Source organism: Rana temporaria, chromosome 1, assembly GCF_905171775.1.
Source record: "Rana temporaria chromosome 1, aRanTem1.1, whole genome shotgun sequence".
Taxonomy (NCBI): domain Eukaryota; kingdom Metazoa; phylum Chordata; class Amphibia; order Anura; family Ranidae; genus Rana; species Rana temporaria.
Window position 1 is genome coordinate 338,990,188 of NC_053489.1, and position 19,562 is coordinate 339,009,749.

General features: G+C 42.1%; 1 protein-coding gene across 1 annotated transcript in view; it reads right to left on the minus strand.

Annotated features, from left to right (window-relative positions):
* Positions 1–1,134: 1,134 nt before the first annotated feature.
* The window catches only part of SMC2 (structural maintenance of chromosomes 2), a 43,477-nt gene continuing 25,049 nt past the window's right edge, over positions 1,135–19,562 (minus strand). The window contains exons 12-25 of the mRNA XM_040361454.1: positions 16,180–16,297; positions 13,419–13,557; positions 13,140–13,259; positions 10,107–10,311; positions 9,808–9,943; positions 8,526–8,650; positions 8,222–8,415; positions 6,786–6,929; positions 6,508–6,702; positions 4,901–5,101; positions 4,659–4,775; positions 3,907–4,067; positions 2,829–2,976; positions 1,135–1,638 (exon numbers count right to left, since the gene is read on the minus strand). Of these exons, the coding sequence (XP_040217388.1) occupies positions 1,447–1,638; positions 2,829–2,976; positions 3,907–4,067; positions 4,659–4,775; positions 4,901–5,101; positions 6,508–6,702; positions 6,786–6,929; positions 8,222–8,415; positions 8,526–8,650; positions 9,808–9,943; positions 10,107–10,311; positions 13,140–13,259; positions 13,419–13,557; positions 16,180–16,297 (2,195 nt within the window). The 3' untranslated portion in view covers positions 1,135–1,446. The remainder of the gene's footprint in view (positions 1,639–2,828; positions 2,977–3,906; positions 4,068–4,658; positions 4,776–4,900; positions 5,102–6,507; positions 6,703–6,785; positions 6,930–8,221; positions 8,416–8,525; positions 8,651–9,807; positions 9,944–10,106; positions 10,312–13,139; positions 13,260–13,418; positions 13,558–16,179; positions 16,298–19,562) is intronic.

Here is a 19,562-nt window from a genome sequence, read left to right on the forward strand (position 1 = left end):
GCAAACAGTGGGCTTTAAATATCTTCCTCCGCTATGAACGAGCGGTAGGAAGTCCCGGCCAGAGGGCCCGCCCCTTCCTCCTGCATTCCAGCAGCCGAAACCAATTGCTGCTACGCCCCATCAGAAGTCTCTGCCCACTGGAACTGACGCCATCCGTCGTGCGGGACTCGGCGCCGTTATGCCGAGACCTGGCATGGATGTTCGAACGAGCACACCCGCGGCCCCCCCAAGCGCTCTGGGCGAACGATCTTCCGGTGGACCTTTACTTGTGAGCCGGCGAAGGAACACCGGAGCACTCCCCTCTCGTGCAGGAAGGAGCTGGGCTGGTCTAGAAGTAAAACAAAGGGAATGCCAAAACCCCCTCCTCAGAGAGTGCGCAGCCCCTCGGGTTCCCCAGCAGTGCTTCCACCATGGCGGAGGAAACACTAAAAAGGCATTGGAGGAAGCAGCTGCTTTTAAAAGGGGCGTTGTCGCGTAGTTTGCTGTCCTGAAAGGCGAAGGGAGAAAAAGGCCTGGTCATTAAGCAGCCAAATCTTCCGGGGCTGAAGTGGTTAAACAGTAACTTCACTTTCCTGGGGGAAAAAAATGCAAATGAAAACAAAAAATATATCATATACAATTGCGACACAAGTCATATTGTAATAGATTTTTTATTAAAAATTACCTTTCCTGTAAAATGCAATATGACCACCTGGAGCAGTTCTGTACACAGATGGTGTACAAAATGCTACCTGAAATGTAATTTTCTGCTTGTGAGATTGGCTCGCAGATTTTCCCAGAAGTCTACACTAAGATACAAATCAGATTTTGAGCATCCCATGCAACACAAAATTTCATTTTTGGTGAGACACTCTCAAAAGGGAAATGCAGACCCTGCCACTTTCCTCATTAGAGCCCTGCAAGTGCAGCAGCGGATTGATAAAATAAAAAAACACCACTCTATACATGAACACAGACAAAAAAAAAATATCTTCAGAATAACAAAAAGGTAGGAATTTGCAACAATGATTGTTAAAATCCCTGAAATTTACATTGATCACCCAGAATGAATGTTTGAATGTGGAGTTACTCTTTAAAAAAGGCAAGTATAAATAAAATGACTTATGTAAATGACAAGAACACAGGTTTATGAAGGAAAGGGGTTTGGAAATGCTTTATTTATATTAAAAAAAAAAGGTTGGATATACATATAGCTCATCTGAAAAATGTTCCTGAATAGTCAAAAAATAAAAAACAAAATAGAAGAAAACATAAAATTTGACAAGATGTTTAATACAGGAATCATGCAGATGTATTGAGCTTCTGAATATGGAAATTAATAATGCATCTTAATTGATACGAGACAAGAAAATATGTACAAAGGAATCTATGCACATTAGAAGGCAGGAAGACAGACATAAGAAATTAAGTTAATAGTAAAGGCTCTTGTATACAACTTTTAAAATCTCATTCATCAACTTGCATGCGGTTTCTTTTGTCCTTTGATCTGCTCTTGTCCATTTTTTGTTGGGAAGCCGCATTACCGCCATTTTGATTCTGAGCAAATCTGGCTACTGTGGATACTCCATCCACAAACTTGGTCTTGAACAGGACGTTGGCATTGTTAAACATTCCATCTTTCAGAGAGACAACAATGAACTAGAAAAGAAGAGAGTTTCACAGTTTACATAAATATATTTTGTTGGTTTAAAACAGACTCATTCACATTAAAATGTATGCATCTGTGCCCTGTGTGGGGGGCTGTGTATATCCCCCGGGTATGTTTGGGGCTGTACACCAGCATGGGTGTCAGAATGGAGGTCATCAGCTGTGTCTGTGCAGCCACTGCATCCCAATATATTGTTGTTTTTTTTGTTGTTAAAGCTTAAATTGAACAAGCTGAAGTTAGAAGCCGATTGGCTACCATGCACAGTCTTGCGTTGCAGTAGAGACCCCTAATGACAGAACAGAGTACTGAGCCTCAGCCAGCAGAGCCGAAGAAGACTCCAATGATATAGGCTCTATAACTGTTGGGCCACCAGATTCCATACTCCGGGTTCCTTACAGGATACTGAACAGACATCTCCAGAACTGCATATAAAGAATGTAATTTGGGGTCACCCGTAGCAATAAAACTATCCCCTCTGTGTCTATGTGCAGACATGATGTGCCCATGTGGTAGTGAAGCAACTAGGCCAAAACGTGCAAGGCCTCCTGTACTAACAGCTGGTGCTCATGAGGGTCACTGTAAGCTGGACCTGGAGAGTGCTCTGAAGCCAACTTTTACCAGTACATGAAGGTCTGAAAAGTGTCACAATATGGAAATAGGTGCCCAAACGTTGAATTCCAGGCTAGGCCTGCATGTCGTCGGGTTCAGGTATGGCACTAAAAAGTCAGGCCTCGGAAAGGCAGATTTAGATCCCCACTATAACAAAGTCCTCACTATGTAAAGACCGGCTCAATCAACAATGTAGTAAGCACTTTTCATGGATTTTAGTCAATAGAAGAACCCAAAAGGAAAAAATAAAAAAACTGAAGAAAAGAGGTCAGAAAAGACTGGCTATACTTAGACTTTCAGGAGAGCTGAGAAAAGGATATCCATCCTAAAATATTAGATTAAAAAAGTATGGTATGCCAGGTACAGAATTTGTTACCCTAGGGTTGACCTACAATTTTCGGTTTGCTAGTGTCCAATCCTCTGTGGCAGTATAATATGACAATATCTGAATCCCTTTGTCCCTCAGAGGACAAGAACGAACTGGTATTATGTTATTTTTATGGTTTGATAAGCAAGTTTGTCCAGTGCCCACCAACCTACGTATTAAAGCCAGTCACCACTGCTATTTTACCTGTGAGTGTCGGAAGTGTGTCCGAAGCATCTGACCAATATTCTGCGTATGAGAGAGGTCCAAGGCAGCATCAACTTCATCCAGAATATATATTGGCGCAGGTTTAAAAAGTAACATGGCCAATATAAGAGACAAAGCCACAAGTGACCTGAAAAGAAAATAAATACATTGAGAAGCAAGAATTAGCTTAATGATGGTCATCCTAAACCTCTCTGTATAGTAGTGTTATATTTATAGTAACTAATGCAGGAAGTGCTAGATGTTCATATATTTTTCTAGGAGCAAAAGCATTCAGCTAATGACCAGTCGGCTTAGATTTTCATAATCCAACCACCATTGCTCCACATTCTTCCCAATCCACCAAAAAAAAAGGCTGGCATAGTCTAGCCAAACTAATATGAACAATCATGTAAAAAGAATAATTTAAAAGATAGTTCAATGAAACAATGGTGTTGTGCCAATGGATCTGACTGCCACCAGCTTTCTATGGCTAATTCATGCCTCAGCACAAAAATGAACGCAGGTAAATTAAATATAAGCAGCCAATAAGGCACGGACTCATCCAAGCAGCAGGTCTTTAGAAATTGTAATTCTGTCAAAAGCAGCTTTGTAGAGTTATAATTGGGTAGCGCAAGCCATTAGCGCTGATGGTATGAAATATTAGGGGCCTGTTCACACTGCACACTGCACGCACACTAGACTGCAGGGTTTTAGTGTGCCGGCAGTTGTCCATTTTGGCTGCAGTAGGAGGCAGTGTGGTGCATGTTTCAGCGCATCACACAGATCCCTTTTTTTGTGTTAACATTCGAAGTGCACAAAGTTGCACATCATTTATGTCACTGCATGGCAGCCGGCATGTTGCACTGCTGTGCAGTGACATGCAATGCCTTCCTGTGTACTACAATAACAGGGCCTTAATATTTATTTATTGGCTATCCGGTACACCTTAGTCTGAGCTTCAACTTTCTTGTTCTAGTGTTCTAACAAAATGTACAGTTCCATTTAGTCCATATGTCTTCAACTTAATCCAGAGTCCCTCAACCTCTTTATCCTGTATAAAATGGAAAATAACGTTTACCGCTGTCCACCACTTAATTCGGTCAGATTTTCTTTCCACGTGCTGCCCAATGCGACCTTGAACTCCAGCCCATCCAATGCATTCTTGCCTTCAGGAGGCGCCAGCTTGGCATTTGCCCCAGGTAACAGAGTTGAGAAGATGGAACCAAAGTCTTTGTTCACCTAAACAACGTAAGAGATGTTGTCATCTGATCCGAGTTGCAAACAATTCCTATTTGTATAGGCTTTATAATGTAAAAAAAAGTGTACGCATGATCATAACATTATATACAGTAGTCATTTCCACATTGTATTTCAATTCTTTTTCTTGCCCATTCCTATTAATCTGAATGATCTTGAAGGTACTGACAAATACCCACACATCTGCTTCCTTGAATTTTGTGACACATATTCACTATGCCCTGAAAATATGTGCTGCTTGTGTCACACGTGTCACAGAGCCTTCCTTCTGAACTATAGAGGTGCTGGGGAGGAGGAGTTTCAGAAGGCAAAGTATAGGAATTACTGCTTGCAGGCAGCAAGGTACCATGGGATATGTAGTCCTTAGAAATCAAAAGTAAAAACAGCAGAGAGAAGCTGTAACGCATGCTGGGAATCTAGAAAGTTGGGGAAAGATATGGCCAGCAGTACACTGGATTATCAAAACTAACTATTAATTGCATTTCTATCACAATGCTAAATAAAAGAATATGCTGTTGAATATTTAATATATCTACTTTAATATACAATCATGCTAAAAAAGCCCAGCTTTACCTTTTGCCAGGCAATTTTCAAAGCCTCATTTTTCTTCTGGTCAAGCTCTTCAATAGTATCCAAAATTTTTGACTTGTCATTCTCCACAATTCTCTTCTTTTTCATTAGGTCATTGTACTATTAAAGTCATTGGATACAGAAAAATAAATCAATTATCCTTGAATTACAATAAAAAAAAAAAATACAAATTGTGAATCAACTGTACTTGCCTCGGGGGCTACACAATGATCATATGCACCTACCCTTTCTTCTGCTTGTGTCAACATGTTCATTGCTCTCATGTTAACATTCCGTCCTAGCTTTTCCTGCATTTCTTGTAGTTTTTGTAACCTCTGCCCTGCTGCCTTAGGGTTGTTTGTTTTGAAATCATAAGCTGTGTTTTCTTGGCCAAAAAGATGCTTTTCGGAGGCAATCCACTCATAATCATTTAGCATTTTGGCAACCTAACACAAGCATAGCAGACATCAGAAAACAGTCATTACTGGAACTTGACGATTGATAAACAAAAACAATACATTTCTCTACTTTCTTTGTATATAGTGGTATCTTTTTAAAACTCTATATACTCACTAGGACCCAGATTCTCAAAGTAGATACGACGGCGTATCTCCAGATACGCCGTCGTATCTCTGAGTCTGAGCGGTCGTATCTATGCGGCTGATTCTTAGAATCAGTTACGCATAGATTTCTATTAGATCCGACCGGCGTAAGTCTCTTACGCCGTCGGATCTTAACTGCATATTTATGCTGGCCACTAGGGGCGTGTACGCCGATTTACGCCTAGAAATATGTAAATCAGCTAGATACGCGAATTCACGAACGGACGCCCGGCCGACGCAGTACAGATACGCCGTTTACGTTAGGCTTTTCCCGGCGTAAAGTTACCCCTGCTATATGAGGCGTACATGCGGCGTACCAATGTTAAGTATGGACGTCGTTCCCGCATCAAATTTGGAATATTTTACGTCGTTTGCGCAAGTCGTCCGTGAATGGGGCTGGACGTCTACGAGAATCTGGCCCTAGAAGATTAATTTATTATATATATATATATATATATATATATATATATATTTTTCATATCTCTCTCTCTCTCTCTTTCTCTCTCTCTCTCTCTCTATCTCTATATATATATATAATACCATACATATACACACACAAAAAAAGTTGGAACGCTGAATAAAATCGACACGAAAACAATATGCAATGATTTGCAAATATCAAATTCCCATTGATAGAAAACGTTTGAAATGGTAAAACTGAGAAAATGTATCGTTTTAAGAAAAAGAAATAAAAAGTAACTTTAAAATTGATGGCAGCAAAAAAGTTGGGACAGGGACAGGGCCAGGTTTACCACAGTGTAGCATCCCCTCCTCTTAAACCAAAAAAAGGACTGACCATTTTGGAAAAAAAAAAAATTCAATTTTACGAGACAGATCGGACAGTTTATTTTGGGACCAGTGACATTTATACAGCGATTAGTGCTAAAAAAAATAGCGACTTATTACTGTATCAATGAATCTGGCAGGGAAGGGATTAACACTAGGGGGTGATCAAAGGCTTAAGTGTTTCCCTCTGGGAGAATGGAACTGAAATCGCTGTTCCTGATCACAAGGATCTGTTTGTTTACATTGACAGATCCCCATTCTGGTGCTCTGTGGAGAGATCGCGGGTGAATGGCATACATTGCGACCGCCGGGTTGCGCGCCTCCAATTGCTACTAAAGCAGCCGACTTGCACCTATGCGCAGCCCTGCCAAAGTACAATGATGGTGGCTGGTCGGCAAGCGGTTAAAAGAAGTGTTTACAGGAAGACAAAGGATGCATATTGTGAAGGATAAGCAGTCAATTACCCTTGCAGTAGCATCAGCACTATCCTTTTTGTGTTTACTGATATTGTGTTCTAGCTCTTTTATTTTGAGCTGGATGTCGTTATTGCTTTCCTTCATCTTGCCAGCTTCTGAAGCCTTGCTCTTAATTTCTCTGTCATGGCCCATGATGATCTCTTTTTGCCTGGCCAGCTCCTCCTGAGCTTTCTTGACAATTTCCTGGCAAAATATATAAAAGTCATGCATGTGAAATGTGTCATATTACCCACTAATTAGTGTGTGCTTAGGAAATTATTGCTTACCTTGTTCTTTGCTACACCAGCTGCCATGCTGTCTATTTGCCCTTGGTAGTTTTTAATGGCTTCATCCACTGCTTCAATCTGCTGTTGATAGGTTGTCTGTTCTTTCTTCATTTCCTCCAGTTCTAACATAAGAGCATCCACCTCCTGTGGAAAAGACAAAAAAAAAACTTTTCAATAAATCAAATTAGCACTTCAAATCTCATGCACTTCAGTGCTTTTTTGCCAAAGTAAGCTACTTTATTATTGAAGCTATAATGAGACCAAATAAGTCAAACTTGCAAAGTCAAAATGCAGCTAACTTCTGGTGCCTGAAAGTATTTTGAAATTTCTAATACATTGACAGGATCATTTTACCTTGCACATTTAGAGAAACGCATTCAGTATGCTGTAAGCAATGTATAATAGTTAAAGTAAACCGCACTTCCCTTTTTAATCCCTTCCCGCCAACAGTACGCATATATGGGGCCTCACTGGACTGGGTTATTTTCCTGTTGGGGGAGCCTATATGTACATGGGTCTTTGTGCTAGAACCCCTCCCCCCCCCCCCCCCCCCGACTCCCACATGAATGATAGCCTCTGATTGGTTATCACAATGACCTGCAACTGTGCAGCTCGCCCCTGTGTTTTTTCCTCTCTCTGAATGGAGGAGAGACATGTTATATCTCTCTATCTTATGAGAGGGTCAAATGTTATGGTCAGTATATTTTAGGCAGAATTTTAATAGAATAAGTGTATTTTAGTTAGGATAAAAAAAAAATAAAAAAATAAAAAATAATGTGCACTAGTGTTTCTGGGCTGTACCGCAGGTTCATAAAACAACCAACATATGTGTTATTGCTGCGATTGTTGGGAGCAGGAGAATTTATTTTGGGTTGTTCTTTTACTATTTTGGGCCAGTTTTACATTGAAAAAAAAACCAGGAGATATCATTACCATTTACCACCAAATCAAAGGACAATTTTTCCTGAAAAAAGCAGGGTATAATCCACCTAAATGCACAAAGTAGTTGTAATGATATTTACGGCTTTACTAACACATGTGAAAGTTGCAAAATTGTGCTTGGGCATTACCATTTGTTTTACCCTTAGATGTCACTACAAGACAAGAAACACAGTGTTATTTTGCTATTCAAGAAATGCAGTCTGAATGCAAGTCTGTGACTAGCAAGCACTCTTATTTGACAAGGGACCAGTGTGTGGCGAAGGCTGGGGTTCAAATATGGAATTCTAGGCTTCTCTAGCAAACTGAATGCAATGTCAAATGGCGCAAAAAGGGAGCCAACAGCAGACTCCTTGTTCTTAAGAAACACTTTTGATTTTAGATATTTAAAATGAATGACAGGTTTACCTTAATGACATTACTTGGAACACAGTTTTTTTTTTACACTTAATGAACCCGCAAGTCTTTAATGTCAGTAGGAAAAGGTTGGCACCGACCTGCTGTTTCTCCTTCATCTTCTTACTGGAGGCATCAGCCTTCTTTTTGGCTGCATCTAGCTTCTGCTGAGCCTCTTTTAGTTCTTTCTCACGTTCAGCTTCTGCGTTTTTCATTTTGTGCTCGAGAACCTTGTATTTCTCTTCTGCCTTTTTCTGTATCTCCTTTGTAGTCTTTAGAGTTTCTTCACACTCATCTGACATTCAATAATAAGGAAAAGAAAAAGATAAAAACTACACTTGGACCTAAAACAAGGAGTACCATTTTTCTTTTACCACAATCAAAACTATACAGCAATGTCCTTACCAATTGTTTGCTTCAATGTCTCCATTTCCTCCTGCTGCTTGTGATAGGAACTCTGCTGGAGTTTTGTAAGGAGAAGATCAGCTTCTTCAGACTTTGTTTCCCATTGCTGCTTTAGTTGGCGATATCTGCAAAAACGAAATAAATAAATATTTAACAGGAGGCACATTCTAACCACTCAGAATTTTTGCGATACAAAAACTTCTGCATAATTATTACCAGTTAATACGTATTCTATGTCTCACTACCACATACTGTGTGCCCAATAGCGGTTATGCCACCTGAAACTAACAAAACAGCAGTTTGGAACTAGGACAGGGTGCACTTCCCATTAGATAACAATAAGATTTTTGTATCAACGTCAAATCCTTTTCTTGGAGATAATAGAGACACAGGAAATCATAGTGTGGGGATATACTCCTGCCTACATGAGGATTGGACACTGGCAAACAAAACATTTGTAGGCCAGCCTAGTATAGACATCATCTACCCAGCATGCCTGAGTTTGTAGTCCCACAGAAAAGGATTTTACGGTGAGTACAAAAATTCTGTTTCTCTTTCACATCTAATGAGAGACACCGGAAGTAATTGTAACGCAAATCAGAAATATTAGATCTTTGTAAAAACCACCCCATAAAACATTTACATGAATACTAATCAAAAGGCATACTGTAAATAACTCATCTGAGCCGCATAACTGATCAATTCCTGCGCCCACACAGGGGGCCCGGAAACAGGCCTTTTCTCAGAAGGGAGCACAGGATTCATTGTATTCTGTACCAGGATATAGCCATAGGCTTGGGAGTCTCAAAGTGTCTGGCAAAGTGGTCTTAAGCCCATGTACACACTGAAGGCTGGTTTGAAAAATCGTACAAGCTTAGCTGAACTCGCATGATTTCAAACTGGCATTTCAGTCCGACTTTGGGGGTGATTTCACAGACATCTGTGGGGGTTCATGCCCATATGTCTATTCAAATTGGCCCCAAAGTCACCAAGCAGGAACTACTTTTGGGAATTGGTGCGGAGCCGTAAATTCGGCATTGGACCGATTTGGACGGTGCCATTGCCGGCAATAGGATTCGATTTGGCATGTCAAATCGGCCCAATGTGAACTTGGGCTTAAACAGCTTAAAAAAAAAATTTGCTTAATACCTGCTCCAAACAAAAAAGAGGATTAAAGATGGTACTAAATAAATACCATGTTCAAATAAACCATTCAGACTCGCTGACCAGGGCAACAACTATATAGCATCCAAGATTGGGATATGGGATAAGGAGATCATACCTTTCAGCTGTATTTTTCAGTGCAGCCAATTCTCTCTCAATGGTTTGCAGCTCTGTCTCTTTTGTTCTTAATTCATCCTGAATCGCTTTAATCTCTTGAATCTTTGATAACACTGAAGGAGCTTGGGAACGAGCACCTGCCAAAAAGAGACTGCATTATTAAATAATCACCCCACATTCATTCAATATAGCATAAGAATGTGCTACTCAAGCATTTTTCAATGCTTAGTAAACCAGCAGACAAGCTGGTGCACTTTATAAAAATTGATTACAATTACTTCAAAACAAAATTACAATTACCTCCACTTAATGTTCCTTGTGGATCAAAGGTATCTCCGCCAAGTGTAACAGATTTAGTCATTATTCTTTTGTCAAATGTCACTTTTTTTGCATTGTCCATGGTATCGCACACTAATGTAGTTCCGAAGATATACTCCATAGCTTTTTGCAGCTCTGACTCATAACCCACCAAAGAAAGAGCCAGATGCACATTGTCAGCTCCCACCTGCAAAAGAACATAGATTTCTGGTTGAAACAAAAATGTATCTATGTTAGAGCTGCAAACCATTGCATGCCAGAGGAACCTAAATTACCAATAAATAGCACGATTTTGCTAGGGTTAAAAAAATTGATTCTAGGACCCCCATCTGTGGTCCTGAAGCAATGCTCGTGTAACCAGTCTACAGAAAGACACGTTCACATCTTCAGTTAAACTGTATTTAAACCCAAGAACAGAAAAACTACTTTTTTTTTTGTATAAAATATTTTTCTTAGTTCATTGACAGACAGACACAGCCCCTTCTTATGCTTGACCGTAGGGTTTATAGCGCCAACTACAGGAGTAGGACACTAGGCAGACATAAAAATAAAAAAAAACACAGTACTGCCTATGGACAATACTAACTGGTATACCCCCGCTACAGGCAGCCAGTCACAAAGCAGTACAATAAACAATGCTGTGCCCATAAAAAAACACAGAGAAAGATTTTACAGTTAAAAAAAAAAAAAAAAAAAAGAAGAAAGGAAGGAAGGAAGGAAGGAAGAAGGGGTGCAAAGGCAGGACCATGCCCACGTTCAGGTGAAAATCAGACACCACCAATGGAAGGAAGGATGGATGCAGATGAAGAAAAACCTTATTCCGTTGTAATATCAAATATGGCAGCTCACAGGAAAAGGCAGCCAGCTCACACACACACACAGCATATACAGAAGTGATAGCAACCAAAAAAGGCGACCTTCTCAGAGCACGTAAATAAAGGAATGTCTCTGAATATTATTAAAGAGAGGCTTTTGGCAATCCGAAAGAACCAGGTCCAACAGCTGCAATGGAGAACGCACGGAAGGCGACAATGGACGAACCCCTTTGGATAAAGAGTGCATGGCCAAGGGATGTTAAAAGAAGATCGCACGGGCAGAAACCAGGCCCTTAAAAGTAGAAGTTCTCTCTAAAACAAATTTTAAATCTATTCTCAGCCACATTCTAAGACTAATCTATCTAACCCTTCTGCAGCGGATCCAGTCCATTCTCAAGTAGTGGATGCTGTGTAGAAGAGACAGGTGACAACGACTGGGTGACAGATTTACTATGGATGGGTCTTCTGTTGTCAGCTGACTCCTGCACATGCCTTCACAGGGAAGCCGTGGGATTGGACCAGGCTGAAGAATGGTATGTATAGCGATTTTTGCTTTACAGGATTATATAGATTAAAAGGCATTGTAGAGTCATGTTATGCATTAAAGGAGTTCTCTGACCTAAAAGTTTTAACCCCCGCTGTGCCCGGGCTGTAAAAAAATAGAAAATAAACTGTCACTTACCTGCCTACGATCCCCCGTTGTTCCGTTATCGCCGTCCCGTTCTCCGGTCCCGGTCTCTTCCGCTTCCTGTGTGTCGGTGACTCATAGTGCGCTCAGCCTATCAGTGGCCGCGACGGGACATTGCTGCGGCCGCTGATAGGCTGAGCGCACTATGAGTCACCGACACACAGGAAGCGGAAGGGGCCCGGGACCGGAGAACGGGACGGCGATATCGGAACAACGGGGGATCGTAGGCAGGTAAGTGACAGTTTATTTTCTATTTTTTTACAGCCCGGGCACAGCGGGGGTTAAAACTTTTAGGTCAGAGAACTCCTTTAAGATGACAAGCCTTCTGTGTGCAGCAACCCCCCTCAGAACCCCCCAACACTTACCTGAGGTCCCTCTATATCCAGCGATGTCCACGAGTGTCACAGTCGACTGAAATTCTCCCTCATGATTGGCCAAGACACAGCAGCGGAGTAATTGGCTGGCGCTGCTGTCAAAGTCATCTAGCCATTTAGGAGGTGGGGACGGGGCAGGGTTCAGTGTCAGCTGTGACTCAGCTCAGGTGTCCAGATAGCAAGCTGCTTGCTGTGGGGGCACTGAACAGGAGGAAGGGGTCAGGATCACAGAAGAGGGAGGAGAGGAGGATCCGGGCAGCTCTGTGCAAATCCACTGCAACAGATCAGGCAAGTATACCAAGTTTGTTTATATATATATATTTATTATATTATATTATTATATATATATATATATATATATATATATATATATATATATATATATATATATATATATTTTAAAAAAAAGAGACTTTATAATCACTTTAGTGTTAGAATGTGGCTGCCAGCAGATTTAGAGTTAGTTTTAGGCTTAACTTCTACTTTAATAGTACTCAAGGCAAGCTTTTGCTCAATGCCCCACTGGAGAAAGGCCTAAACCCAAGCCACAGAGAAGCAGCATGCATGCACCCCTGCAGTCACCCCTGTAAGCCCTCAAAAAAACAAAGATAAATCTTCCTGAATATAGATTTACATGCCTTTAACATGGTAGGGATTGGGGAACCCGATAAAATCCAGGTTCCTAAGAGATGGTGTTAATAGCCAAGCAGTCAAAGCCAGTGACAGTAAAGCAGGGTGGAGCAAATAAGGTTCATTGTTACAGTTTGCATAGCCATTAAAAAAAAAAAAGAAGTGGTATTTTTTTTTTATTCCTCAACCATAGTCCTCCAGAAAAACCATCAAAACAACACTCAACCAGTGTTGAGTGTACTCAAGTCATATTATGCTCTCCTGAAGAAAGTACATACCATAGAGGTAACCATTCGCAAATAATAAACATCAACTGGCCATTACTATTAGTGTTTATAAATGGGGTAACTGATCGGCACCAGTTATTTGTATCGCTTTTTCCAATTTAATATTTTGAAGAAACATACAAGAGTAAATAGTCTGAATACTCTGTTACATTTAGACTTTCCATCATATAAAAGAAAGTTTTTTTTTTTTGTTTGTTTTTTAAGTTTATTGAAACACTTACCAAGTTTTTGGCAACATTAACTGTATCATTTCCTAAGCGGCGAGCTGAAATTTTATTAAGTGGAATGATAGTGAGTCGGCGTTTTAACTCTCCTTTTTCCAGCAATTTTTTACCTGTGACCTAAGGTACAAAAAAAAAAAAAAAAAGAAAAAAAAAAAAGCATGACAACATATTAAATATTCGATTATTACCATGTACTCAGCAATATATTACAGTTTAAACTACAGCACATTTATTTATATGGTTAACTTTAAAGTGTAATATTCTGAAAATACCTACTTCTGTATCCACAACAACATTGTACAACCGCCCTCCAGCCACCACTTCTAAAGCTGTTGCAGAGGAAGGATCTTTGACAGTTATCAATGAAGCAATAAGTCCCTTCACACGATTCTTATCCCAGTTCTTTTCTGGATCCCTTTAAAAACAGATGAATATGTTTATAAAAGCAATACTTCACTATTTGAGAAATATATTTTCTAAAGACTGTCAAAGTAGTCAAAAATGAAAACAGCGAATATTTAATGAAAGTGGTTCTAAAGGCCAAGCATTTTTTACCTTAATGCGGTTGTAAGCCCCGGAAAAAACAAACACACACACACACACACCTGTAAGGAAAAGGCATAATGATCTAGTATGCACCTCATACTAGCTCATTATGAAATACTTACCTTAGAGCAAAGCCCCCGCACTGCCCTCCTGCTGAGGGAGCTGACACGTTCCCCTCAGCATCTCTCCTGGATTTCTTGGCTCCGGCGCTGTGAGTGGCCGAAGCCACGCCTGGAGTCCCATTCCAGCAAGGAGCTCTGAATTTCCGGCAGCATCCGTGGGACCTTTAGAGAGCATTCGCTGACGTCAGCGGCTGTATGCAAGGTGAACATCTCCTAGGCCAGGGGTCTTCAAACTATGGCACTCCAGTTGTTCAGGAACTACAATTCCCATCATGCCTAGTCATGTCTGTGAATGTCAGAGTTTTACAATGCCTCATGGGATGTGTAGTTCCGCAACAGCTGGAGGGCCATAGTTTGAGGATCCCTGTCCTAGGCGGTAGAGGTTTAGAAGATATTCATTTTACCTACAGGTAAGCCTCATAGGCATTAGGGCAAAAAATGTTGTTGTCATTATCGTAGTAGTATTACATACTTGGTAAGGTTGAATAAAGACAACAGTCCATCCAGCGTTTGTGTATGTGTGTGGAAAATCATTTCCCATATTCCCGTATATTGTTTTTGTTAAGATGCACGTCCAAGAGTCTTTTAAAACTATCTATACGTCCTGCCTAAACTGATTGTGGGAGAGTTCCACATCCTTACTGCCCTTAAAAGTGAAAAAAAACCTACGCAGCTTAAGGTTAAACCACTTCTCTTCCAGTATCGTGTGGCCCTGTGTCTTCTTACACTCCTTGGGACTGAAAAGTTTCATACTTACGCTGGGATCACGGTTGAGATATTTGTACATTGATATATCTCTTCTCGATGGAGAATAAATTTAGTGCTGGTAGTCGTTCCTCATAATTGAGGTCCTCCAGTCCCCATATTAATTTTGTTTGCCCTTCTCTGGACTCTCTCCAGATAGTAGTATCGCCCCGCCCTCCCTCAAATACATACCAGAGTCCTGTATTGATTCAGTGGGAGCGTGGCCAAGCTGCGCTGTCTGTCAATAGACGCACACAGCCCGGCTCAGGAGCAAGCTTGTGAGAGCATCACCATAGGTAGTGATAAACCAAGAAGAGGAGCAGCCAAGATCACTGTTGGGGGACCCCAGAAAGAGGATTGTGGAGGATAACACTGCACAGAGCAGGCAAGTATAACACGTAAGAAAAATAAAAATAAAAAGTTGTAACTACTTGCCGACCTGCTACAGTACATATGTGCAGGCACTGTAATGTAGGTTGGGGTTAGGAGCATGCTGCCGCCCCCCAGTGACCGCTATGTGCACCGGATACAGCAGATTAACAAACAAGGCGCCTCTAAGTGCAGAAATATAAAACTTTTAATATTTGTGCTGTGTGTTTAGAGAACACAATTTATTGCTGTCCACAAGTCCCACCCCCATTACAACACAGACTATAAGAAGTCTAGCTCCTATGGAACCATTGTCACTGGCTGAAGAAGGAACCAATGAGCTGTTCCGAAACGCGTACCGCCTCTATGACACACTTCCTGCCCTCTTCCTGGTTGTGTTCCATGCTGGTTTTTGTCTCGCTTCCTCTGACATCATCCCCAGGCTCCATCACCATTGTGTTCTCTAAACACTCACAGCACAAATTGGCTGTTATCCTGTGGACTTCCCTGGAAGCTTTATCATCAGACTGGGACTGCCCTGCCACTGGAACATCTTCTGGACACACTTACCTGCTACATGCCTGCTTCATCCACCATCTTCTAAGTGTTTTTAACCCCTTTAGGGGATATTAAAAGTTTTATATTTCTGCACTTAGAGGCGCCTTGTTTGTTTTTCTGTTCCCATTAGAGATCGCTTGTCTCCCTGAGTGCTGCCTAAAGTGTGTGAAGATCTCCTACCCTCTCCAACACAGACTTTATCGGTCAGGATTCAAATTCTTGGAGCGCCCTGGATATACACATTTTTCTGGATACAGCAGATTGCAGATCTCTGTGATCGCTATGTGGAGGTTATGAGTTTGTTGGACGTCTGGTTGGACCAATGGGTATTTTTTGCATACCGTATAACGAACAGATATAACAAAACACTTTCAGGATATATTCCACAAAGCAAGACGAAACAAATAAGCCAAGTTCATTGTTAGGCTCTCTACATACACAAAGCGTTATTTTAACAAACCTTAGTTCTTTTAACATATCTAGGCAAATCAAACAGGTTTGCCAGCAACATTACCTTTCTTATTGCTGTCCTCAGTGATCCATTTCAGATTTTTTATCTGAAAATGTCTGAAGTGCTCACTATTTTTAATTGCTCAGTTTTCAGGCAAGTTTTGGACTGTAGAAAGGTGCTCAGAAATTGCTTGGTGTGGAGTCATTAATTTATTTAATTTTCACAAAAGGGACACCTAATGCATTACCTGTAATCAAAGCGAAGGCTGGAGTAACGTGACATTAATGATTCATAAGCTTCCCTTAAGCGTCCTACATTTCTAGACAAATCTCTTCGCTTTTCCAAAAGCTGTTCTTCTTTGCCATCTACAAAAAAAGTTCATATTATGCTACAGTGAAAAAAAAAATGCAGGTAAAGAAATACAACAGATTAAAGACGGCCAAACACAGCTGAAACTAGTTGGCACCACGCTGCTGACAAAAGTCAATTGTTTAATCAGAAGCAGGGTGGAAAATTGGCGGCAGAACAATAGCGCCTGCATCTAAATCAGATGCAGAAACTATTTGGGTATTCTGACAGCTGTGGGTTTCAGTTGTCAGAATACAAGATTTGTCCACTATTACTATTTGGCGTGAATAGTGGAATCTGTTTGATTTGTTAAAGTGAAATTCTGTAAAAAAGTGATCCAACACCGGACCCCCCTCCCTGTGTACTTGTCTCCCACAAGCCACTCAACCAGTCCTGGGGATTTGAAATCCCTGCTGCCTTTTCTCCTCTCCATCCAGTGCTGCAAGGACAGACTAGACGAATACGGATTGGTCATTGCCATCCATGTGATGGTGCTGACCAATTAGAATTTGTCTGGTCAGTCCTGGTCGGAAAGGAGAGAAAGCAGGGGGGATTACAAATCCTCAGGACGGGTGGAGTGGCTTGAAGGAGCCCTGGCAGCTCAGGATCGCGGGAGGCAAGTACAGCAGAGACGAGAGGGGTGTAGAGGGGTTTCAGATTATCTGTAAAGGTGAATGCAGACTTGACGATAGAAGTCTGTTTTTATGGCCATAGTTGGGAAAAGAAAAAAGGGATTTTTAATACAGCTTACCTGTAAAATCCTTTTCTTGGAGTACATCACGGGACACAGAGCAGCATATTCATTACTATGTGGGGTTATATGGAGTACCTTCAGGTGTTGACACTGGCAATCTCAAACAGGAAATGCCCCTCCCTATATAACCCCCTCCCATAGGAGGAGTACCTCAGTTTTGTAGCAAGCAGTATGCCTCCCAAAATGGTCCCCAAAAAGAGGGGTGGGAGCTCTGTGTCCCGTGATGTACTCCAAGAAAAGGATTTTACAGGTAAGCTGTATTAAAAATCCCTTTTTCTTTATCGTACATCACGGGACACAGAGCAGCATATTCATTACTATGTGGGATGTCCCAAAGCAATGCTCACAATGAGGGGAGGGAGAACATCTCCAAGACAAAAGGATTTAATTTAGAGAAATACTCAAATCATAATAAATCCAACTTAGTTGAGAAAAATAATCTTAAATTTTAAATTTAACTCAAAAAAGAGGAGCCCCCGGAATCCGAGGGTCTCAAACTGCAGCCTGCAGCACTGCCTGCCCAAAGGCTGTATCAGTATTCCTTCTTACGTCCAACTGGTAGAATTTTGTAAACGTGTGGACAGAAGACCAGGTTGCCGCCTTGCAAACTTGAGCCATAGAGATCTGGTGATGTGCTGCCCAGGAGGCGCCCATGGCCCTAGTAGAATGAGCCTTTAATGATACTGGAGGAGGCAACCCTTTCAAGCCGTAGGCCTGAGTGATTAATTGCTTAATCCACCTAGAAATGGTGGACTTTGCAGCTGCCTGCCCCTTCTTGGGCCCATCCGGTAATATGAACAGCACATCTGTTTTCCGGATCTTCTTTGTAGCTTTAAGATAGGCCTTCATGGCCCTGACGATATCCAAGGTATGCAGCAACCCTTCCTTTCTGGAAGTAGGTTTAGGGAAGAAGGATGGTAATACCAAATCCTGGTTCAAATGAAAACTGGATATAACCTTCGGTAGGAAGGAAGGATGAGGGCGGAGAACGACCCTGTCCTTGTGAAAAATAAGATATGGTTCCTTACAGGATAAGGCCGCCAGTTCCGATACTCTTCTTGCGGAAACTATGGCGACCAAAAATACTAACTTCCTTGTCAGTAAAACCAAAGGAATTTCAGCCAACGGCTCAAACGGTTGTTTCTGTAAACTTGACAGAACAAGGTTTAAATCCCACGGGCAAAGCGGGGATTTAACTGGAGGTTTAATACGTAAGACCCCTTGAAGGAAGGTCTTAACCAGCGAGTGGGTGGCCAGCGGCCGCTGAAACCACACTGACAGAGCAGAAATCTGTCCTTTGATTGTGCTTAATGCCAATCCTTTATCCACTCCTAGCTGGAGAAAACTTAAAACTCTATCAATGGTGAATTTGCGAGAAAGCCATTGCTTGGACTCACACCAGCCTACATAGGCCTTCCAGACCCTGTAATAAATCACCCTAGAGACCGGTTTCCTGGCTCTGATTAGGGTAGAGATTACTTTCTGAGACAGACCTCTACCCCTGAGAATCAGGGATTCAGCTTCCAGGCCGTCAAATTTAGATGCCGTAAGGCAGGGTGGAGGATCGGACCTTGCGATAGCAGGTCTGGCCGTAGAGGAAGAGTCCAAGGGTCTCCCACTACCATCCTTAAGATTAGTGAGTACCATGCCCTTCTGGGCCATGCTGGAGCTACCAGGATGACTGGTATGTGCTCCACCCGGATCCTGCGCAGCAGGCGGGGTAGTAACTGGAGCGGGGGAAACGCATAAAGAAGTTTGAACTGATGCCAAGGGCAAACCAGAGCATCGGTTCCGCAGGCCATCGGATCCCTTGAGCGGGACATGAACCTGTCTAGCTTCTTGTTGAGTCTCGATGCCATGATGTCCACGTCCGGCACTCCCCATTTTTGGCAGAGTGCTTGAAAGGTTTGTGGATGCAGAGACCATTCCCCCGGCAATAGAGTCTGGCGGCTTAAGAAGTCCGCCTGAAAGTTGTCCACTTCGGGAATGAATATTGCCGATATGCAGGGCACATGAGCCTCTGCCCCTAGGAGAATCAAGCTCACTTCTCTCTGAGCGGCCTGACTCCTGGTTCCCCCTTGGTGATCTATGTATGCCACTGCCGTGGCATTGTCTGATTGAACTCTCACCGGGAACCCCTGCAATTTCGACGTCCAAGCCCTGAGGGCTAGTCGAACCGCTCTGAGCTCCAAGATGTTGATGGGTAAAAGCTTCTCTGGCCTTGCCCAAATACCTTGGCGAGTGGAACCATCCACAATCGCTCCCCAGCCCGTCAGGCTGGCGTCTGTGGTCACTATCTTCCAAGCCACTGGGTTGAAAGACTTTCCCTTCAGTGGATTCTGAGGGTCTAACCACCAACACAGACTTTGCCGGACTCTTGATGAGAGTGGCAACGGGATATCCAAGGCCTGTGGCCTTCTGCTCCATGCTGACAGGATGGCTGCCTGCAGGATGCGAGTGTGGCTCTGGGCGTATGGCACCGCCTCGAATGTAGCCCCCATCTTGCCTAGTAGTCTCATACATAGGCG